At 39.4% G+C, this 22307-nt stretch overlaps 1 protein-coding gene across 1 annotated transcript in view; it reads left to right on the top strand.

The window, feature by feature from the left end:
* The window catches only part of Pard3b (par-3 family cell polarity regulator beta), a 965008-nt gene that overhangs the window by 794062 nt on the left and 148639 nt on the right, over positions 1–22307 (top strand). Inside the window, exon 20 of the mRNA XM_059278226.1 lies at positions 8500–8802. Within this exon, the coding sequence (XP_059134209.1) occupies positions 8500–8802 (303 nt within the window). The remainder of the gene's footprint in view (positions 1–8499; positions 8803–22307) is intronic.

Raw genomic sequence — 22307 nt, 5'->3', positions numbered from 1 at the left:
TTAGCTTTCATCACCTGCTTTTTTAAGTAGCAGGATTTTTACTGTGGAGGAGAGGAAATACAGATGTGATGTAGATGTGGCTGTGTAGAGAGCACAGGGAGGCCGCTGTTTGCAGTTGAGTGTGTCCCTCAAGACTTCATGGGTTGGACACTTTGGGCCTCAACGTGGCAGTGTTGGATGGTGGGTCTTTATGAAGAGGAGCCCACTGGAAGGTCCCTAAGTAAAATAGGGTCATGATCTTAGAAGGGATTATGAAACTCCAACCTCTGCAGCCTCCTGGTTTTGTATGTGGCCTACTGTGTCTGTATGTGGTCTCCTGTTTCTGTGTGTGGTCTCCTGTGTCTGTATGTGGTCTCCTGTTTCTGTATGTGGCCTTCTGATTCTGTATGTGGCCTCTTGTTTCTGTATGTGATTTCCTGATTCTGTATGTGGCCTCCTGTGTCTGTATGTGATCTCCTGATTCTGTGTGTGGCCTCCTGTGTCTGTATGTGATCTCCTGATTCTGTATGTGGCCTCCTGTGTCTGTATGTGATCTCCTGATTCTGTATGTGGCCTCCTGTGTCTGTATGTGATCTCCTGATTCTGTATGTGGCCTCCTGTGTCTGTATGTGGCCTCCTGTTTCTGTATGTGGTCTCCCAATTCTGTATGTGGCCCCCTGTGTCTGTATGTGGCCTCCTGTTTTTGTATGTGGCCTCTTGTTTCAGTATGTGGTCTCCTGATTCTTTATGTGGCCTCCTGTTTCTGTGTGTGGTCTCTCTGACACCTGTTCCTATCACCATTGCCTGAGATGATGCACCCAAGGGGGTCCACATGAAAAGCTGTGCCATGCTGCTTAGACTCCAACTTGAGCTATTTAAGCCTCTTTTCTCTACTGACAGAAAATGAATTAATAGATACTTCCTCTATTACTTACAAATAGGGTTGCTCTATACGAGTGTTTAATCTGAGGCTTTGTTTTGTAAAATGCCAGTATCTTTGTTTCATTTTATAATAAAAAATTAAAAATAAAAAGAAGAATATTTAAGTCCACCAACATTGTTTTTTAATATTGAGCACATGTGTTAGATAAATCTTATTTGCTCATAAACTTTACTAGATACATCCTTTTTTAGAGAGGAGATAACTCAAACCAGCCAGTTTCTACATCATATTTATAGCCCAATATTGAGTAAATACTGTGTATTTTGCCCACTCATAGGTGTCCCTCCCTGTAATTAAAGAACCTAATACCATTTCCACAGTTTATATTGCAAATGACAAGTTCCTTCAAAACTCAGGCCACATGGCCCTGCCCTTACAATTATTACTCATAGTCCCCAGGCATGATGGACCCTTACCCCCTTTATGCACAGCTTTCTTTGCCACTGGATCGTAATCACTTATACTTATGTCTCCCTGTAGATGAACTGGGGATCAAGTATGGCTCTGTTTTCTTTCTAATATACGTTGTAATTGGAGCAAATACTCAATGCATAAACAGCCAAAGAATTACCAGAAAAACTCACAAGACACACTGAAGTAGTTTGCAGTCCAATTAGGGGGCAGAATGTCAAGAGTGAATCAATAAAGGGTGTTCATTTTGTTTTGTTTTTATAGTCTTATTCCAACATGTGGAAATGGGGATGTTCTCCAGTCAGAACAAAGGGCATGCTAGGGTATAAACACAACACATGGAAGCAGACTGGTTTGTGTAATCCACCCACCACTCCTCTCCAAAAGGAAGCCATTTAGTAACAGTTATGAACAAATTTTACATGGCTTATATAATACAAATGTGTCTAATGCTTACAAAATTGGACCTGGTAAATGCTATTGCATTTGTTCCCATTTGTAACTTTCAACTTTTATTATGAAATGAAACAAATGTACAGAAATTTACACAGAAATCAATGGATTGAAGAACTTTGTAACTGTGTATTTCAGATAAATACAGCTTACTGAACCTACACATACTGGAGAAGATAGAGCAGTGAAGCCACTGTGAGACTGTGATTGACAAGCTTAGTCCTCTACCAGAGAAGATTAGAGGTCATTAACTAATGGAAATTGTTGACTAATAGAAATTGAGTACTTTTGATATAAGTAGTTGAGCTGAAGGAACCAAATACAAATTCAGTTGTCACGGGCCATGACATAAATACAACAGATGGCAATTAATAATACAGGTCAACCTACCAGATGAATAATACTCTGATGGGGAGCCCCACTTGGTGAAGACTGTGGGGGTACAGACTGTGAATGACTAGTTGCTTCTGTCTGCAGTGTTTCTCACATGCCACTACATTTCTTCCCTAAAAACAGGTATGAGTATTTTCCCCACTATATGTGTGTTTATCTTGTGTATATATTCCATCTACTGGGCACACATATATCTGTGGATTGTCAGGAAGATGATCTCTTCTTAAGCTGTACAATTTTGATTAATAGAAATATTGCTAAGATATTTTTCATAACTCAGACTGACATAGGAAAGTAACAGTATACTTAGCTTTTTACACATTTAGCTAATTTTAGACCTCAACGCAAATACAAAATAGACTAGTTGCCCCTGGAAACAAATTGCATAAGGACAAGTTCCCAGATATATGTTGCTGTACCAAGGTCAGACATGAAAACAACTTTAGTGCCAGTTTTTCACTTGCAAAAGCCTGGCAGATAACATAAGGACACAACTCCCTGTACAAATCCTCTCAATAACTGACTTTCTGCATGTACTCCTAACCTCAGTTTATGAAAGAACATTCAAAGTTCAGCCAACTAACTGTTTATTGTTTAAGTCCTGAATTTCAATGTCAGTCTCTGTTGGGGAATGCTGACCACTTATAGCTACATGTTTGCTTACTCATTGGTCAGTCAGTGTGACATTTTAAATAAGCCTGAGAGAAATCATGTGATTCCTTACATGCGTTATAAAGGCTCCTTCTCTTATTGTTTACTCAAGAAATGCTATGTGACCCTGAAAATATAAGTCATATTTGTCCAGAGTTTTGGCTGTAGGGGGAGATGTATATGTAGGAGAGAGGTGTAGCTGTATATAGTTGTGTGACTGTGTACAGATGTGTGGTTGGATAGAACAGAGAGGTATAGAGAGAAGGTATGTAGCTATTGAGGAAAGGTGTGTGGATAAAAGAGAGCTATGTAGATGAGATGTATAGCTGTGTAGAGAGAGCTGTGGAGGAGAGAGATGTGCAGGAGTGTAGAGAGAGATATGTAGAAGAGAGCCTTGTAGAACAGACATGTGTAACTGTGTAGAGAGAACAGGAGAGGAAAGAGAGAAGCTTGAGAATAATAAAGTGAATTTTGAGTCTTATTGCCTCACAAAGACAAGAATAATTTCTAAGTCCTACTACTCTGAAAGCATTCTGTTTACTACCCTGGGTGCAGTCCTGGGAGCTGGTCTCTTGGGCTGCTATATTCAGGAAACAATAATTTGTCATAACTGAGATAATTTTCTTAAATACATATAAAAATTCCAAAACGCATAATGTAGGAAAGTTACACTAAGATGCATTTCTAGAAGCAACCACATTATGTCTTTTCCATTTATTCTGCCAGACAATTCCATGCAGGACTACCAGTGTATAATTTGCAAGTACCACATATACCTATATGCATATACTTCCACTGACATCTAACTTCCTTTTAGAATAGGAACACCGTTATTCTGGGAATATTGGTCTCCCACTAGTGCCGCTGTTTTGGAAGACTGTGCAACCTTTTAGGGGTTGACCTTTGCTGAAAGAAATATTTCTGTGACTAATTTAAATTATTTCATAACCTGCAAATGTTTGAAATTTAAATGAGAATGTATGCTGAAACATCATTTTCAGTGACACAAGAATAATAATGTAAGGTCACCAGTAGCTTCAGTTCTATGTGTTTCCCTAAAATAATTTCCTTTCCCACTTTGCTGTGTTGCTGTCCTGGGAGTTTATTCTTCTGGTCTTCAATTTGTCAATTGTCCCGACAGCAGATGAACCTACTCCTAGATAAGGTTGCGTCAGTGCTTGACTTTGTTTTGATGGTCTGGATTTACCTTTACTCCTTCTCCTTCCTTACCACTTCTTCTTCCCCCTACTTTGTCTCCATGAAGTTTCCTCATAGACAGGAGACTACTTACAGGGCATTCAGCTCTCCCAAGCTGTTATACCCCATTTTGAAGTTGGGTCCTCACAAAGACACAATCCCAAATCCTTTCCTGTCCTCAGACTCTCTTTTAGTAAGTAAAGTCATGCTGACTATGCTCCTGCAGACTTTCTTCCTTACTTCAGGGAAATATGTGCACAGCTAAAAATATAAACATGTATTAACTCTTGGCATAAGCCCTGTTTTAGGATGAATCTCAATTTAATTGCAAGGTGTGGGATTGTAGCCACTTCTAACTCCATTAAAGATTAATTTCCCCCCACTCCTTGATTGTGTAATGTTTGAGTGAAAACAGTGAGGTAACCATACTTTCACTCAATCATTTGTTATAATCCATTGGAGATCCCCAATCTAACTGAGAATGCAGTGGGAATGCTTTTTAAGAAGACTATTATAGCAGCCTTCTGAGGAACTGATTAAAGTAGTGGGCTGGCTAGTTTTATGTCAACTTGGAAAACTTAATTAAGAAAATGCCCCCACCAGGTGGCCTGTGGGTAAGCCTATGGTCCATTTTCTTAAATGATGTTTAATATGGGACAGTTCAGATCACTGTGGGCTAGTGGTCTTGGGTGCTATAAGAAAGCTAACTGAACAAGCCATGAGAAGGTAGCCAGTAAGCGGCACTCTTCCCATGGCCTCTGCTTCAGTTCTTGCCTCCAGGTCCCTATCTTGACTTCTGTAGATGATGGACTATAAGTTATAAAATGAAATAAACACAACACCCTTTTCTCCCTATATTGCTTTGGTGTCAGGATCATTTTTTTTTTTTTTTGGTGTTGAAAAATCTTTGAAGGGAGGAGTGAGGATTGAGAAATGATAGATATGAAAAATAGAAATGTAAACAAAGAAAAAGACAGAGACACAGGATAGCTTTGGGAGGGCTCTGGGTCAATACTACAGTCGCCTCTAGTTTATTCCTAATGGGATTTTTATATACCAACAAGGAGAGAGCCAAAAGACCTCCCCCTTTAAAGGTCAAGATACAAAGTACAAACAAGTGTAGACCCTTAATTTTCAAAACACCTGGTAACCATGCCTTACAGCAAGGCATCTTTAATTAGGCCTTAAAGTGTAAGACACCTAGTAACCATACATTTGACCAAAACATCCTATTCTGCAGCCTTGTGGGGCAAAGCAAACTCAGACTCTCTGACCCTGAGTCAAGATGGAATAAGGCCATACTAAGGAGTCTCCGTGGGCCCCCATACTTGGGGTCACGGTGTTTTATCACAGCAGTAGAAACCCTAAGACAAGTGGGATATGGTGACATACCAAAATCTCTTTGAATAAATTAGATTGTCATAGTCCAATGAAACTTTCTGCAGTTGTGGAATTTGTCCACATCTTCATTGTCAGTACAGAAGCCACTGGTTATGTGTAGCTATGAATCACTTGAATGAATTTATAAAACTAAAAAAAAAAATAGTTTTATTTTAATTAATTCAAATTTAAATTTATAGGGTGACACACAGCATATGGGTACCACATTAAACAGCAGATCTAGGCGATATAAAACATAAATACTGTACATGATAGCCAAGGAAATGGAAATAAAACGGGGCAATCCAGCAATGTAATGGAAAGAGACAATGCTATTGTCAAAGAGAGAAAAGAAACATTTCAGTAATTCAAAGGTAGTGTGCTCAGGAGAATAGGGAAGTGAGTGGTACCAGAAAAGTTAGGCTATTTTGAAATTCAGGTAGTTTAACAGGTTGAGTTTCCAGTGGTAAGGAGACTCCCAAGTAGAAACAACCAGCAACAATTAGAATTTTCACCGCATGGGGTGGAGGTGGGTCAGAGCAAGACAAATGAACTATTTTTTCTTGGACACTGTCCTAAGAGAGTCTCCTCTGCTGCTATGTGCCCCCTTTCCGAGACTGCCTCATCCTCCCCCACATGGAGAGACCCTGATATATGGCATAATAATGATGGTGCAGAGAAATTACTATTTCACCTACTGAGTGATTAATATGAAATTAGTTGCTGCCACCCCCAGTAGTGCAGAGGAGATCGAGGAAGAATTGGTTTTGTTTTAGCAAAGAAAAATACAAGATCCAACACTGCTTGGCATACGTGAAGAACTTTTTCATCTAGGAATCTCTACACACTTACAAGCTTAACTAAATTGCAAACCTCAAAGGAAGACAGAGATGGGATAAGAAACACAGAGCCCAGTGTTCTATTTCTGCTATTTTAAAAAATCAGGCTTGGTAATTTCATCTTCCATTAATACACAAGTATAGCCCCATGTGGCGGCCAGGAGGTATTTATCTTTCTACTGACTGATTTCTCTCAAGGCATCGCACTTACGAGGGAGAGGGAACATACAGAGTCCCACCCTTGGACTTTCCTGGTGCCTTTTACCTTATTTACAATGGAAATCCTTCCCTACCCTTGTAGTACAGGAAGCATTCTCTGATAAACCAGTCTGCACCATCCCTTGCAAAATGATAAATCTTGGCATAATGCCCATTTTAGGCTGAGTCTCAAATTTCACTGGAGCAGGCTGTCTTCTTTATCAAAAATTACTCAAAACAAACATCCATGACTCTGGGACTAACATGCATGGAAAGGAGATAGGCAAGGCCCTTTAATGGGTGCCCTCCTGTGTAATCTTTTCATCTTAATTCAGAATCCCTCAGAGACTCAAACTGCCTTATGCAAAAAATATAAATCCTTCCCATTATTTACACATCAGGTATAGTTTTAGCTTAGTCAAAACAGATAGGCAATAATGTATCCTGGCATTTATTTTCATCTGTTGTGACCCCCCCCCCCCCCGAGGTAGATGCTGTTTTTCCATTCTATGCTACTTTCTAATTGTTTTATTTTGTTGTTTTTTCTTTCTCTTGCCCAATTTCTTCTCCTTTCTACTGGGAAAAAAAAAAAAAAAAAAACCTAAAATACAAACACTGTCCTATCACAAGAAAAAAAAATTCTTGAAAGATCACAGCTTCTAAAGAGTTTGAGAAAGGGTTTAATGTTTGGAAAATGAAAACAGCTGCCACATACAAAAACAGCTGTATTTGTTTGAAGGGAAGTTAATGGGGACTTTGGGTTTTGTTATAACTGGTCCAGGGCTTCTCTCTGTATCTCCAGGCAAACATAGACCTTTCACGGTTAGCCATAGCCCTCTTACCTTCTCTGAGTCATTCTTCCTTGAGCATCTCTTTTTTATGATTTTTTTTTTAAGAAGGGTTTCTTTGTGTAGCTTTGGAGCCTTTCCTGGAAGTCACTCTGTAGACCATGCTGGCCTCGAACTCTCAGAGAGTGCTAGGATTATAGGCGTGCGCCACCACCCCCAACCCCCCGGCCTGAACATCTCTTTAGATACCCGAGTCAGGATTCTCTTACTCTCTCATCCCATGTAGCCTACATCTTGTAGTCTCCAGGGTAAAAGGTTAAAGAGCCACCCTACACCATTCACATCACCACTGTCCAATAGGACATCCTCATGAGTTTTCTGTCTTAGTATACTAGTGGGAGTTGAAGAAGACCAATAATGCTCTCCAGATAAATTCTCACAATTCAGGTGGGTATAGAATCCACATAAATATATTTTCTGCTCCATGCATAGCATCCACATAAATATATTTTCTGCTCCATCCCCAGTAGTCTACATATTGTCACTGGCTAGCAGTAACATTCTGCACTATCACTTAAAGCTTTAGGGCTATGGAGTTCTGCCAGTAATGAAGTTTAATTCACTTATATGTGCCAATTCATCTCTGTCACAAGCCTATTAATTTCTTCATTATTTTACTTTGTCCCTAGCCCTTATACAATGAGGCACAATGATCCCCATTTGTGTAACAAAAAAAAGGACTTGGAGTCTCTTATAAATTAGCTTCAATTCTGCTGCTTTTAGTGACCAGACAGTCTCTGTATTTCTTTTTCATATTTAAATCAATTTTTTCAAACTCTTCTTTAGAAGAATACACTGAAACTCTGGAGTACTAAAGAGTGAAGTCATAGCAGAAGGGTAGGATTCTGATGGGCTCTCTCTCATGCAGGCTTGTCCCAAGAAAGGCTTTCGTGGCGTCTCTTCCAAGGTGTGCTATTGCCACAGCACAGCTTCTTTGTAGGGAGGGACTGCTGTCAGCCCAGTCCTCAGTCAGAGAAGTGTCAGAATACCTATAGCATTGCTATCAAAGTGAGGACTCTGTGACAAATAAAGGTCATGGATTTGAAATTAATCCTCTTATGCTGTTGGCATTTCTGCATGGCGTGATCTTGAAGGCACAGGGAGGTGACAGCTAAGCAGTTAGCAAGAGTTAACAGAGATCCTGGAGACTGTTCCATTGTTTCAGCATCTGAAATTCACATTATGGTATCTCTTCTATATTTTTCAGGATCGGAGCAAAACATCAGGAGCTAAGAGAAAGGCAGGCAAGAGGTCTTGTTGATTATGCCACTGGAGCAATTGGATCAGCACATGATATGGACGATGATGAAATGGACCCCAATTATGCCAGAGTGAACCACTTTCGGGAGCAAGGCACATCAGCAAATGTCTTTAGATCTCCATCTCCCCCTCGAGCTGGATCACTTCCTTACCCTCGGGATGGACGTCCACTGTCTCCAGACAGAGACCACTTAGAGGGTCTCTATGCCAAGGTCAACAAGCCATATCATCCTCCAGCCCTAGCTGACAGGTAATATTAATGAAAGATGAATGCAGTTTTAATTCAGTAAGTTTCAAATCATCTCTACTGCTCAAGCAAATACAAATGTATCCTTCAGTCTATTAAAACTGAAATGACATGGTGCCCGAGACAAGTGTTCTACTTTGACCTACCAGTAAAATATCAGTCATCAAAAATAAAACAATAACTAGTTATAAGGTGGCATGGATGGATGGTCTCAGTAGAGTGCATGGCACAAGGGGAACAATCTTTGCAGAAATACCGTGGCGGAGAACTAATGATGAAGACTTGGAAGACATACTGTCTTTTGTCCCAAGAGCCCTATTGTAAAACACATATTCAAGGAGATAGCATGAAGCTTGGAGGCGGGGAGTCAGAACAGGGAAAATGGCTTCCAAGTAGGTGTAATTGGAGTGGGATTATAGATAACTACCGCAGTGGAGGAGACTTTGAAGAATAAGATTGGGATTTTATACTCAAGGAAAACTAAACTGCCTGGCTATTCGCTGATGAGCAGAGGTGGGAAATGAGACAATCTTGGTCCTAGGAGTTTGATGAAGTAGAGAAAGATAGGACATGACCTGTAGGTTTAGGAGCAAGGGAAAGAGATATTGGGAGCATCTGTCTGAAGCAAATAAGGAACAAGATGATTCCAACCACACCTCTTGCTCAAAGAAAAATGTCCTGTCTGGGGAGAGGATGGTCTAAAAGAACTTCGGTCAGTATACATTGTCGGGAGACCTTGGAGTCCCACGTTCCAGGTTGATGGACCGGGCTCTACTCTGACTGCTACTGCTTGAAACCTGTAGGGAGGGGGTGAAGAAGAAGGCACAAGCAGCTCTCATTCTAGATGGAAGAAAAAGACTCATTTTCCAGATTTCAGGGTTCTGACAACCACCAGGTCCCTAGCAGTAGCCAGCTTTGGTGTGATAGCATGATATATTGCATATGTTTACCGTTTACACATTTCCCCAGCTGGGTGATATTATGCACTTTCAATTAGGTTGGGGAGAGGAAGGGAAATCATGGCATTTTTATGCAGACTGTAAAGTGTAGCTTCACAAGACTGATTACCTTTCAGAACCTTTCCAATAACCAAGAGGGAAGCGAGGAGCAATTTTTAATCCTTACTGTCAAGCTTCCAGGTTGATAATATTAAAGAAAGATGGTCAAGTTTTTCGTTAGGACAAAATGAAAATATAAATTCCTATGACTGTGTGATATGGCCATCATAAGGAAATTGCTAATTCCAAGGATTGATTAAGAGTTGGCCTTTTTTTCTCCAGCCTTCACGTAGGGTTGAATTTTATCATGTAAATAATAATACTATACTAGAGTCTATTCTAAGCTAAAGCATAGTCAATCTTCCTTTCTCTAAGTCAGAAAGGGCTTCGTAGCAATCCTCTTTGCATATATCTGATAGAACACCAGCACATAAAGACTGTATTTCTCAGACCTTCCCACACTGGTGTGGCCCAACACTAGTTCCATGGGAATAAATGTGAGGCATTCTGAAAGAAGAGATTTATACCAAACCCACATGCAGAATTAAACCACAGAAACAGGTTTTTCTTTTAGTGTAGTCTTTTCATTTTTGCCTGATATGTTAATATGTATTGTTGGCCTCCAAGAATACTATACAACCAGAACTCATCATACCCAGAATATTTGTCACCTAAAGTGACACCATATTTTTCTAAGATTCTGGATTGCTTAGATTCCTATCTCTGTGACAAAATCCATGAGTTTAGACAACCCAAAAGAAGAAATCTTTATGTTTGTATGTGGTTTTCTGGGTCTCAGTCCATGCTGTGGTCACTCAGCCAAGCTGTTTCTGGGCTCAACATCATGATGCAGATAATGTGATGGGGGAACAATACTTATCTAGTGACTGCCAGAGGCAGAGAGGGTCTGGGGAGAGGAGCAGGGATGTAATTAGCCCTTCAGAGTCACCCCCTTTATGATGGCTAATATTGATTGTGAACTTGACAGGGTCTAAAATCAGGACAGATCTATGAGGGAGTCTTTATATTGGACTAATTGAGGTGGAAGGAGCCACACTAGAGTAGGCATCAGCAAGTATGTCACGGGCCAGTATCCCATACTCAATTAAAAAAGGGAGGAGCAAGCTGAACAATAGTGTTTATCTCTCTGTGCTTCCTAATACTGTGACCAGCTGCTTGGATTTCTGTCTCATCGTGTCTCCATCGTGATAGACTGACCAAACCCTCGAACTGTCAGCCAAAGAAACTCTTCCCCCATTTAAGTTGCTTTTTGCCAGATATTCGGTCCCAGCCAAGGGAAGAATGACAGATGTCCCCTCCCCCAAGAGCCTTACTTCCTCAGACTTGGCTCCACTTCTGAACGTCTATGACCTAATCAACAGATTAATCCACTGACAACGTTGCCCTCTCTCTGTGGCCCTCGCTACACACACTGCTGTACTGGGACCAAGCCTTCAATACCGAATCCATAGAGGAAATTTTCAGCTCTAAACCATAACACACACGTGGACACACTGTTCTAAGTTCATTTTTACCCATGTAGGTGAACCAGGAAAGAAACCTCATTGGATAATGTTAAAGACATCAACTATAAAATGCTGTCAAAAAAATAATTTATTTATTGCCAAGCCCAGACATCTATATGAGTAATGGAGTATTCATTTTGGCTCTGGCCTCCTTGTGTTAATAAATGCTCCAAATCTGCCTTCTGCGGAGCTTTTAGACAGCTGTTAAATTTTTGGACAGCAGATCAAAGAATAACTCTTTTTACCCAGAATTGTCTTGATTCTGCTCTTATCTTTAATTATATTTAAAGTCCGCTCTGTTCCTTTTTCTTGAAGTCTTAAAGCAAGCAATTTTGCCTTGGTGCATAGTAAGCACTAGATAATAGTAGCTATTATCATCATGGTTACTGTTATGACCACTCGTACTGTCCTATAGCAATGAAATTCTGGGCCCACGTACGTCTAAGATTTCCTTTGGGCGGTATTCCAAGCAATGTCTCCAAGCAGACACTGTGGGTTCTAAACCTACCTTATTTTAAAGTAAAGGGCATATCACTTACTCACCTATCTGTTCAATCATTCTTCGTTCAATAAGCATTTATTTGGTAACTACTGTGTTCTGGATAGTGTAGAAAGTTCCAGGGAAGCTGGGAAGATGATCATAGCTTATAAATGAGGACTAAAGGAGATCCTCTTCTAGTCAGTAGAAATCCAAGACATATGGAAATGGAGAGTTGTAAGATCCTATAATAAAGGCGAAGGCTTTTCTTTCTCGTTTGGGCTACATACAAAAGTCTTCCTAAGACAAGTGATAGTGAAGCGGGCTGAGTGGGAGGGATCCTTCCGCATTGATTAGGTACAATAGGATAACTGTTCTCCCTTACAAAACCATCAAGTGTGGACAGGGATCACGTTGCTAGAAAGAGCATGCATTTAAGGAAATCCAGAAATACCCAAAACATCGCATGTGGGGCGGAAGGAACGTGAAGGGAGTGTGGCTGCACAGCACACATTGAAGTCGTTGTGTGAGTGAATAGGTCGAGTCTTCTGTTGATAGTTATTTGTTGATAGCAACTGCCTAGAAGTCTGTGGTAAGAGCATCCTACAGCTGTCTAACTCAGGCTCCAGAGACCTGGGTGGCAGCATGTGTATGGTGGAGAGTGGTGTGTGTCCCAATGTCATGATTGTGTCCACAGAAGTCAAAAGAATGAAGTCCGCAAAGAGAATGTGGCCACTAAAAGGTCAGTGGTTAACTGAGCGAGGACAGTGTCAGTAGTTTGGTAGGAGCCGAGGTCACTTATGATGAGAATTGGTGAGGAGGTCAGAATGTAGAGAGCAAGCCTCATGGTAATGAGAAAGCAGAGTTGTGGGGTGGGAAAGACTGCCTTTGAAGTCGGGTCTAGGATGGTGCTTCAGCGCTAGCTAGCAAAGTCACCTCATGGTAATGCTGCTGAAAATGAGGCTCAGGGAGTGTGAGTAACTGGCCCAAGGTTAGGACTTCACTCTAGACCTCCCTGTACCATGTTCTTTTCCCTAAGCCACCCTGTCACTTAGACACACCTTCTCCCTTCCTAGTACCGTATGCAGATAAAGTGGCTCAGTTTGGGTTCTTAACATGTTAATGGTATGTTAAACCATGACTTCTGGAATGGGGCTGATCTGAGTCCAGTTCATGTCCAGATTACTACTGCAGGAACTTCAGCAAAATATCTTTCCCAAGATGCCATGTCTCATCCTCATGCACACAATGCAGCAAATACTTACTGAGCATCTACCAAGAGCCTGGACTGGCGATCAGTCCTGAGCTCATCGAGGAATGAGGGAAAATGGTACATTTCGCCTTATAAAGGGCTGCTGTACGTTAAAGACACATAGATCTTAGCAAAGACAGTGGTGGACACATGGTAGTTACCACAGCTGGGCTGTTAGGTTCCTGAATGGGGAAGTATAGATGAAGGTCAGAGACAGGAAGTATGGCATGTGAGAGCAGGGCTTCTTCAACTCCACTCATAACTCTTTGACATCCAAGATTTTTATGTGACCCCTAAGCATGTAAGTAATAAAATACATATACAAGTGAAACACTTACTGATAATATATCATAAATAAGTTTATTTTAAGATGATTCCTTATGTATAATTTTACCGGGCATTAAAAATGGAAGCAGATGTGCATGCTAATGAGATGAATGCTTGTTTATTTTACATAAAGATTTAAATCCTGGCTGAGTATTTGATGCTATGGACATAAAGCATCTTCAAAGTTTTTCAGAATTGATCAATACTTTGATTTTATAATCGTCAATGCTGAGAACACCACTTCACATAAATGCATAGCACGAAGTGACAGAAGTATGCTTAGGGCCCCTTTTTAAACTGTTGGAAATTCTGTGCTCATCACAGGCCAGAATTCATATAATGATTTTTTTTCTGTGAAATTCAAGTCAGCAACTCTAACATCAATTTTTTCAAATCAAACATTCCAACAAAATACAGTTGAAAGGTACATGAATTTGATATTTACATGCTGAGAACTGATGGTAAGAAAACATGAAAAGTCTGAGTTTTCCATAGTCATGTAGGGATAGTAAAATTATTGCAGTCTGTAGCACACGGTAATCTCAAATCTGAGCCAAGGTACAGTGTTAATTGTACGTGGCATGTGCGTGGTAAAGTGTTTATGTTATGTGTTCAGGGCCAAGGCTGCAGGGAAGGTGGGGGAGAGCATGGGTAAGTGCTGCCAATACACCACAAATTGATTATGTGCTCATCATGCATCCAGAGACCTTTTACTATTGCCAATTTTTTTTTTGCAATCCTTATATTCATTTATGACCTCTTAGGGGGTTATGACTCACAGTATAAGAAACTGGTTATCTGGAAATCACATCTTTTGACCCTTGGTCAGCAGGATGAGGCATTTACTCTCATGATCAGTGAGATTAGGGGACAGCTGTGGGAGGAAGAGCTTGCTGAGGGTTTATACATAAAGTGGAATCCTGGAATCTCACAAGGTGACCAGTAACAGAGCATTCTCACCTCTCTATAAGTTGGAAGCTTGTTACCATGATGCCTCAAATGCTGAGATGGTTAAAACAATTTAGTTTTTGATTAAGCTTTTCTCTGTCTAAAAGTGTATCTGTTACTATATCTGTGCTCAAAACTGGCCCAAACAAGGGTACAGAAGGAATGGCACATTGCCCTAGGGTCACTGGGCAATCATTTCTTCAATATAAACTCCAGCTATTTTAGTCCTGTCTCATAATCCATACCTGTACCCTGTTGGTGGTTGGTTCCATGGATACACTCAAGTCTACTGAGTTTATAATCACTATGTTAATCATGGTGTACGCAGCTGGACACCATCCTTTAGGTGCATCAAAAGCCAGAGGATTTTGTATTCCTTGGCCTCAATCTTTTATATTTATTAATGTGACCTAACCTTGCACATCAGCTACAGTTTCTAGCTTATGTTATACTTTTTATCTGAAACTTCTGTGCCTTTTCATTTGCATTATTGTTTGTTTGTTTTCTACTGTTGTAATAAACCATAACCAAAACTGAAGAGAGACTTTATTTCAGCTTGCATCTAGACGGGAAGTCAGGACAGGAACTTGAAAACAGGAGCTGAAACAGAGGCCTTGCAAGAATGCTGCTTGCTGGCTTGCTCTTCCTCGCTTACTCTGTCTGCTTTCTTATACAACCCAGGACCACCTGCCCAGGGGTGGACCTGCCCACAGTGGGCTGGACTCGTCCACATCAATCATTAGTAAAGACAGTACCCCACAGACTTGTCAATAGGCCAATATTATGGAAGCATTTTCTCCATTAAAATTCCGTCTTCCCATCTGACTCTAACTTGTGTCAAGTTGACAAAACACGCTCTGTGACAATTGTCAAGCTATGTATTATTGAATCTTGTATTTATAGAATGACATTTTTATTGGAGGATATTCTTGTATCCAAGCTAAAAATACACTATATTTGTTAGGATTAAAGCCAGGCATGGTGACATACACCCCTAATCCTAATAAATCCACTGCTGAGGCAGGAAAAATCATGTGTTTGTGTCTAGGCTGGGCTACATAGTGACATCCTATCTCACAACCTCCCGCAAAATGTACTTGTTAGTTTTAGCTCATTGTTACCATCCATAAAGATACTCTCTTTTTGTTCAAAATATCAGCTATGCTTCATAGGTTAGTTTTGTCACTCTCATATTTAATCATTGTGACTCAACTATGTCATTGATAAGATCATTGATCAGTGTCAAATATAATCCTTGCAATTCATTACTTGAGACCTCCATTAATCAGCTCTCTGTGAGATCTTCACTTAGCTATTAATTTTGTTGACTGGTGTGTAGTTTACACTCTCCATTTCAACTGGAAGCACTGTAAAACCTCTGACTTACTTTGATATGCCTCACACTTGGAAGTCACTGCATTTACCTTCTCTTAACCTAGGCAAGAAGGGAAACCACGTGTTCTTAGTGAATCCTAAAGGAATTATTTTCTCTAACAGATCATCCAAATAATGTATACATTTAGACTTAATTATAAGATTATATGTGGTCCAATAACACTGGAATCTTTGCATTTGCTTACTAAATGTTTCTTGACTAACATATGGCAACTGTGAAATTAAAGTAGTAAACAGCAGGGGACACCCCAGTCATCCAGGAAAGTGTCCTCGATGCTCCAGCATGTATTGACAAGTGCTTTATAGAAACTTTTATTAAGCATCTATTACATTCCAGAGCACATACAAGAGAGTTTAGCAGTCCTAGCCCTCAAGAAACTCAATCTAATGGCTGAATCTGTCTCATAAACAAACAAAAAAACAAAATGATGACAGTATAGTGTAAATAGAATCCATTGTAAAAAGAGTCTTTAAATTGTAGTGCATTCAATTTTAGAAAGACCTGAGGCTTTGGGTCCTTCCTGTGACATTGGTTCAAATGGATCAATTTTTCAAAAACTTAAGTTTTAGAACTGTAAAATGAAGAGAAGGATATACCCTATGTCCAGTGGATTGTCTATGACTTAAGTGAAATAAGCTCATTGCCTGCCTCAATAAACATCAACTATACCTCTCAGGAAAGCTTTGATACAATAACATTGGACCATATAACACATTAGGCTGTATGTTGAGAAGGTCACTGAATTAAATACAACTGTTTATAAAGGTTATTACTGTATCTTGCTGTTGACTCTTGAAAATCATGCATCTTAGAACCTGATAGATTCCATTTGTTCCATGGTCACATGACTAAAAGTTAATCCTGCCTTCAATTCTAACTCTTGCTGGTTATGTTATAATCATCAAAAACAAAAAAGTAGAAACAGAAAAGTGAGAGGATAATATACAGAACATCCGAAAAAACATCTCAGATTCTGTGAGATTTGTCATATCATTTGCATAAATGAATAATGTAGTTGCTGAACAGTGGGATACTTAGGTAATTATCTTTTTTCAAACCATATATCATTAGATATTCCTAAACTAGTCATCAGAATGAAGGTTATCTTCCTTCCATGTCACTTGAATGTCCAGTATCCACATATTGAGCTAACCCAATTTCTGTGGGCCCTGGAAGAGCTGTCAATAACACAATATGTGAAATCACATCTTTTGACTACAAAACTAGAAAACTGAATGTATAGATTTGTGTTTCCCATTCCTGTGGCCCTGGCCTCTTCAAGTGGCCTCTATTCATCTTCTTCCTTGCCTTCAGTTTGGGGAAGACTTGAAGCTGTGGGTGGGTTTCATCTTTATGTTGCATCATAATTCTAGAATAGTCTCATGTCTCTTCCCTGGGAAGAAAGATTTGAAAGAGTTGAATAGCCAGTGAAATTTCCCGAAGTCTCCAGTAACTTCACATTGGCAAAAATTAAAGCATCATATCTATAGGCAAAAGAATGTGGAAGAACAGTGTTTCTTTATCTTTTCAGTGAAAGAAGTCAAAAGAGAAAGGAGTTCCACGTGGCTTTTCTAGATCACTCATGGAATCCATCACAGTCAGATCAACTCTAGATGACTTATTTCTTTTTCCCTTCCTCTCCCCTTGAATAATGCAAGTATATTCTTATTACCATCACATGGGAGGTTTTCCTCATTAGTAGCTAGTTCAGGCAGAAGTATTTCAGTCTGAGTAACTTCTGCTGTTACTTAACTAAAGTACTTGGGTAGTTGTCTTCTCGGTTTTGGCAATCACTGCAAATTTTGTTTTGGGAAATTCTCCAAGAAGAGTGAAGATGGATATGAAAGGTATTAACAGGCTCCATAGCCAGGTGGGAACAGCTGGGAGGGAACATATCACGTGCTCCTGGGGCAATGTAGGATAATTGATATCTCTTGTCACAACAGTGTATTAATTGCAGAGATCCTGCATTTCACTAAGCCGTGCTCTGTCACAGACAGCTCACAGGAGACTGATGTTTGTTCCCAGTCTCCTCCCTAGTGATTTTTCCAGTTAATTTTATTTCAGTCTCACAGTATTTCAGATCTTCCTTCTGACTCATACCTTTATGAAATCTGTGTGTGGGATCTGAACAGTGAATACAGTAATTTCTTAGAGATGTAGGGGTTTTTTTTTTCTCCTACAAATAGAGCCAAAGCCATCTCATTTCACTTCAGGAATCCCAGTGATAAATGCTGTTTCCATGGAGATTTAACTAATCAGTTGAATGAAGCAATTAGATCCCCCCACCTTCAGAACATAATGCCATTCATGTTTAAGTGACTTTTAGACAATAATGAGAAATCTCTTAATGAAAGAGTCTCTATGGCCAGATAAGTGCTAAGAATAACCAATATATCATCAACTCTACTTTCCTCCACCCCTTCTCTGTTTAAAACTCAATGTTCTGATTCATTTCTCCATGTCCTGAGAGCCCAGCTCTTAGGACAGTGCTACTGATAACAGACAGACTAAATCATCAGTCTTTAGGAATGGGAGGTGTAGACAGCCTTCCGAGAAGGAGGGTTGATACACAATGACGGTCCCTTCTAAGACCACCTCCCATCCTAACCCCAGATAAATAAACATGCCCAAGGAACACTCTACCCTGATTGTTAAAACTATTGTGCATTTACTCACTTAAATGTTTTTCAAATAGATGGCTCAAACTTTGGAATCTTTTCATCTAGCTAAGTCTATTTACTCAGAGGAGGTTGAAGAGTGTGTATAGGCTATCCTCAGTTAAACATAAAACAGCAGATATGGAATAGAGAGTAAGAGCTCCTACCCTGTAGAAAGGATGCTAAATGTATATAAAGAACAGCCATGTTCTTCCTTGGCTATTGGACAGCCCTCCCTCCCTCATTCATTCATTCCATAAATTCTGAGGTGCCTGTTATATACTAAACACTGTGCTCAAGGCTGTGGAGATGCAGAAGTGGATCAGAAGCCTTGAACTTGGTCTCTTTTTCCAGCAGAGCTAGACTGCTGCTGATCTACTGCCGTTACTGCAAGCCCCTTGTGACCTGTGGTTTGCATTCATCTATTAGGCTAAGCCACATACCTTTTCATTACACAATCTTTGCTGATGCTAAGGACAGATTTCAAAGTGCCCTCTTTACAATTTCTGGATTTAATGCAATGTGTAATCAAGAATAGGCCATTGTTAGGTCAATTACTTTCCTGTATTTATCTTTTCAAACAATAAATAATCAGTGGGATGGAAGGGGGTTAGTAAAAGAGAGTTTTAATGCTAGTACTCATAAATATCCAACATCTTAAAGAGACGTTTTAATATTTATATGTGGTGGGATAACCTCCCCTCTGGAGAGAGCCTGGCTGAGAGCTGATATGAAGCCATACAGAAACAATATTCCTGAGTCATTGCATTGTACAGGCTCACAAGCAATCCTGAGCAAGCCTCGGGTATTCCTCAAATGTGCCCAGTACTCAAACTCTCAGTTCTCAAATGACCAATGCCTATGTGTTCATGCCTAAGAAGGACACTTTTTGGTGCCTACTCAGTGGACATTCTCTGTCAAGTTTAGTAGAGGACCCCGGGCTCTTCCTTAGAAAAAAGCCTGACCAGATTGCCTTATAGCATTATTTTCCTCTGTTAGATTCTTCATGGAAGTCCAAGACTGGAAGACACTGTTCAGGTTATATGCATTTGACACTGGAAGCCAAAAAAAAAAGCACAATTGTGTTCTAGAGAAGTTTAGTCTTAAAGTCAGATATGAATCAAGAACAGCTCACAGGCAAGCTCGCTCTGAGATCCCTGAAAGCATGCTAGCTGTAGGTGTAGCGAGCATGATATCAATGGAACGTCTATCAATGTTATTTACTTTTCACTTTTAGAGTCAGGACAAGGACAAGTGCGGGCAGGGAAGGAGAACCTATGTACAAGAGAGAAGTTAAGAGGCTGAACATAGATCTTGAAGCTGAAACGTATTTGGGGGGACTGGCTCTGCTACTCAGCATGTGTATAACTTTAAACAAATCACTTACCTTCTATATCTTGATGGCCATGTCTATAAATGGGCAAAAGCGCAATACCTACAGGAGAATGCTGTTCCTAGGATTTCAATGTGTTTGCATATACAAGTAGGGTATATCGTTGTGTAGTTAGTAAGCAGCATCTTTACATGGAGCAATCCCTGAGAATTTTGTACCATTCTGTCATTAAAATTATTATTAATTCCATAGAAGCTAGCACAGTGACAGATGCCTCCAGTCACAGCACTTGGAAGGTTGAGGCACAGAGGTCATGACTGAGGCCCCTTAGGGCTGCATAGGCAAGACATTTTCATAAAATATTTTAATTCCTTTGTGGGTCCTTAATGGTGAATTGAAGTTGGAAGGAGAAGTTTATTATGCCTTTCACTGTTTTTTTTTTCTTCAGTGATTCTATCTTGTATAATTACAGCAAAATATCAAAAGAGAGAATTGATATTGAGCTAAGCTGTGTGCAGATGTGGGTGACCTCTTCTGGAATCAGGATGAAGAACCATTTCCATCACCACAAAGCAATCACTCAAGTTCCCCTTTATAGTTAGATACCTCCCCCCATTCATGCCTCTCAGCAATCACCAATCTATTTCACATCTTTCTAACTGTGCCCTAAGTAGCATAGCTCAAAAATGGAATTAGAAAAATGGAGACTATGACCTTCTGAGATTGACATTTTTTCAAACACTGTAATGCTTTTGAATCCACCCACGTCATTGTTATTATCAAAAGTCCTTTACTTTGTGTTGTTGGGTAGTAGTTCATGGTACAAATGTACCATAATTCATGTTGTGGATATTACAGAAATGGGAGACATGACTCTCTCCCAGCTTTTATGTGAACACAAGCTCTATTTCTTCCATTCCTCTCTATATACCTTTTATTCCTTTTTCTTGCCTTATTGCACAGGCTATAACTTCCATGACTATGTTGAACAGCAATGGAAAGACTGAAGACTCTTGCTTTTTTTTTTAATCATATGGAGAAAGCATCCTGGCTTTCACCTTTGTAATATTAGCTGCAGGGATTTGTTGGCATCTTTATTATGTTGTGAAAATTCTCCTTAAACCCTTAGTTTTCTGAGAGTTATCATAAACCAATGAGTTTTTACCAGGTGCCTTTTCTACTTCAATTTATATAATCATGTGATTTGATTTGCTTCTCTAGCCTGTTAATATGTTGATTTATATTTATTCCTTCTCAAACGGAGCACCAACCATAATTAAATAGATCCCACTTGGTTGTGGTATATAATTATTGTCATATTTACTACTCGTTAATCTTTTGCCAAGCTTTTGCATCTAAATCATAAGGAATACTAGTCTGCAGGGTTTTTTTTATATTAGCTTTAATTTTGATGTGGGGTAAGCTTCACAGGATAAGTGGAAAAGTAGGACACACACTTCTTTCTCTGGAAGAGCGGGTAAAAGTGGCATTGATTCTTCTTTAAACCTTTGCAAGATCTCTCTAGTAAAACTGTCAGAACCCTAACATTTCTACTTTAGGAGGCTTTCAATTATAAATTCAAAGATCTTCATAATTGTCTGTTCAAATTATGTTGTATTGTGTGAATTATGGTAGTTTCAAACTTTCTAGAGTTGATCCATTTTTTTTATCCAAATTACATTATGGAGTAGTTATCTGTAGAATCTTTCTTATCCTATTGATAGGGTATTGTCTTACTGTCTTCTGAGGCTACAGACTAACCCCCCCCCCAGCTCCTCATCACCTTATTAATCTACGGGGCCAGTGGTGTTATTCTGTTTCTTTCTTGATATTTGAAACTTGTGGTTTTTTCTCTTTTTGTTACTTTTTGTTGTTTTATTTGGAAATTTTGGAAGTCGGACAATTTTATTGACCTTTCAAAGGACCAGCTTTTTTTTTCCTCATTATTTTTCTGGTTCTAATTTCATTGATTCCTCCTTTTTATTATTTACTTCTTTCTATTTGTTTTGCTTGGGTTTCTTTTTGTGTCTCCTTTTTCTAGTTTCTCTAAATGGAATGGGGAATACTGATTTAAGACTTTCTTCTGCTGTAATGATTAGTTTTAAATTTCCCCCTCAGCCCTGATTTAGCTATGTTGCATATATTTCAATACACTGTATATTTGCCATTTATTAAGTTTTTTAAGTTAACTTGAGAACTCTTCTTTGACCTGTGAGTTAGACATCTGCTGTTTGGTTTTAGGGATTTCCCTATTATCTTCTTATTGTTGACCATTCATTTTATTCTTCTGTGATCACAGAGCAGACTCTCTACCCTATGGTTGTAAATTTATTTGCCTCTTCAGTTTTATCAATTTGTGACTTTTAGCATTTCTATGATATAATTCCATTGTTTTTTAGCTCTCAATATTTTCATAAAAAGTCTGTTGTCAGAATGCTGTCATACCTTTGAAATGTGTCCTGCTCTTTTTAACTTCTTAAATTTTGATCTTAAATTTCAGCAGTTTTTCTGGGATGAGCATGTGTGTACATATGTGTGGATGTGTGTAGATATGTGTGGATGTGTGTATGCATGTGGATGTATGTGTGCA

This window comes from Peromyscus eremicus, chromosome 13 (genome assembly GCF_949786415.1).
Source record: "Peromyscus eremicus chromosome 13, PerEre_H2_v1, whole genome shotgun sequence".
In the NCBI taxonomy this organism is placed as follows: domain Eukaryota; kingdom Metazoa; phylum Chordata; class Mammalia; order Rodentia; family Cricetidae; genus Peromyscus; species Peromyscus eremicus.
This window is presented reverse-complemented; position numbering and strand designations above follow the sequence as displayed.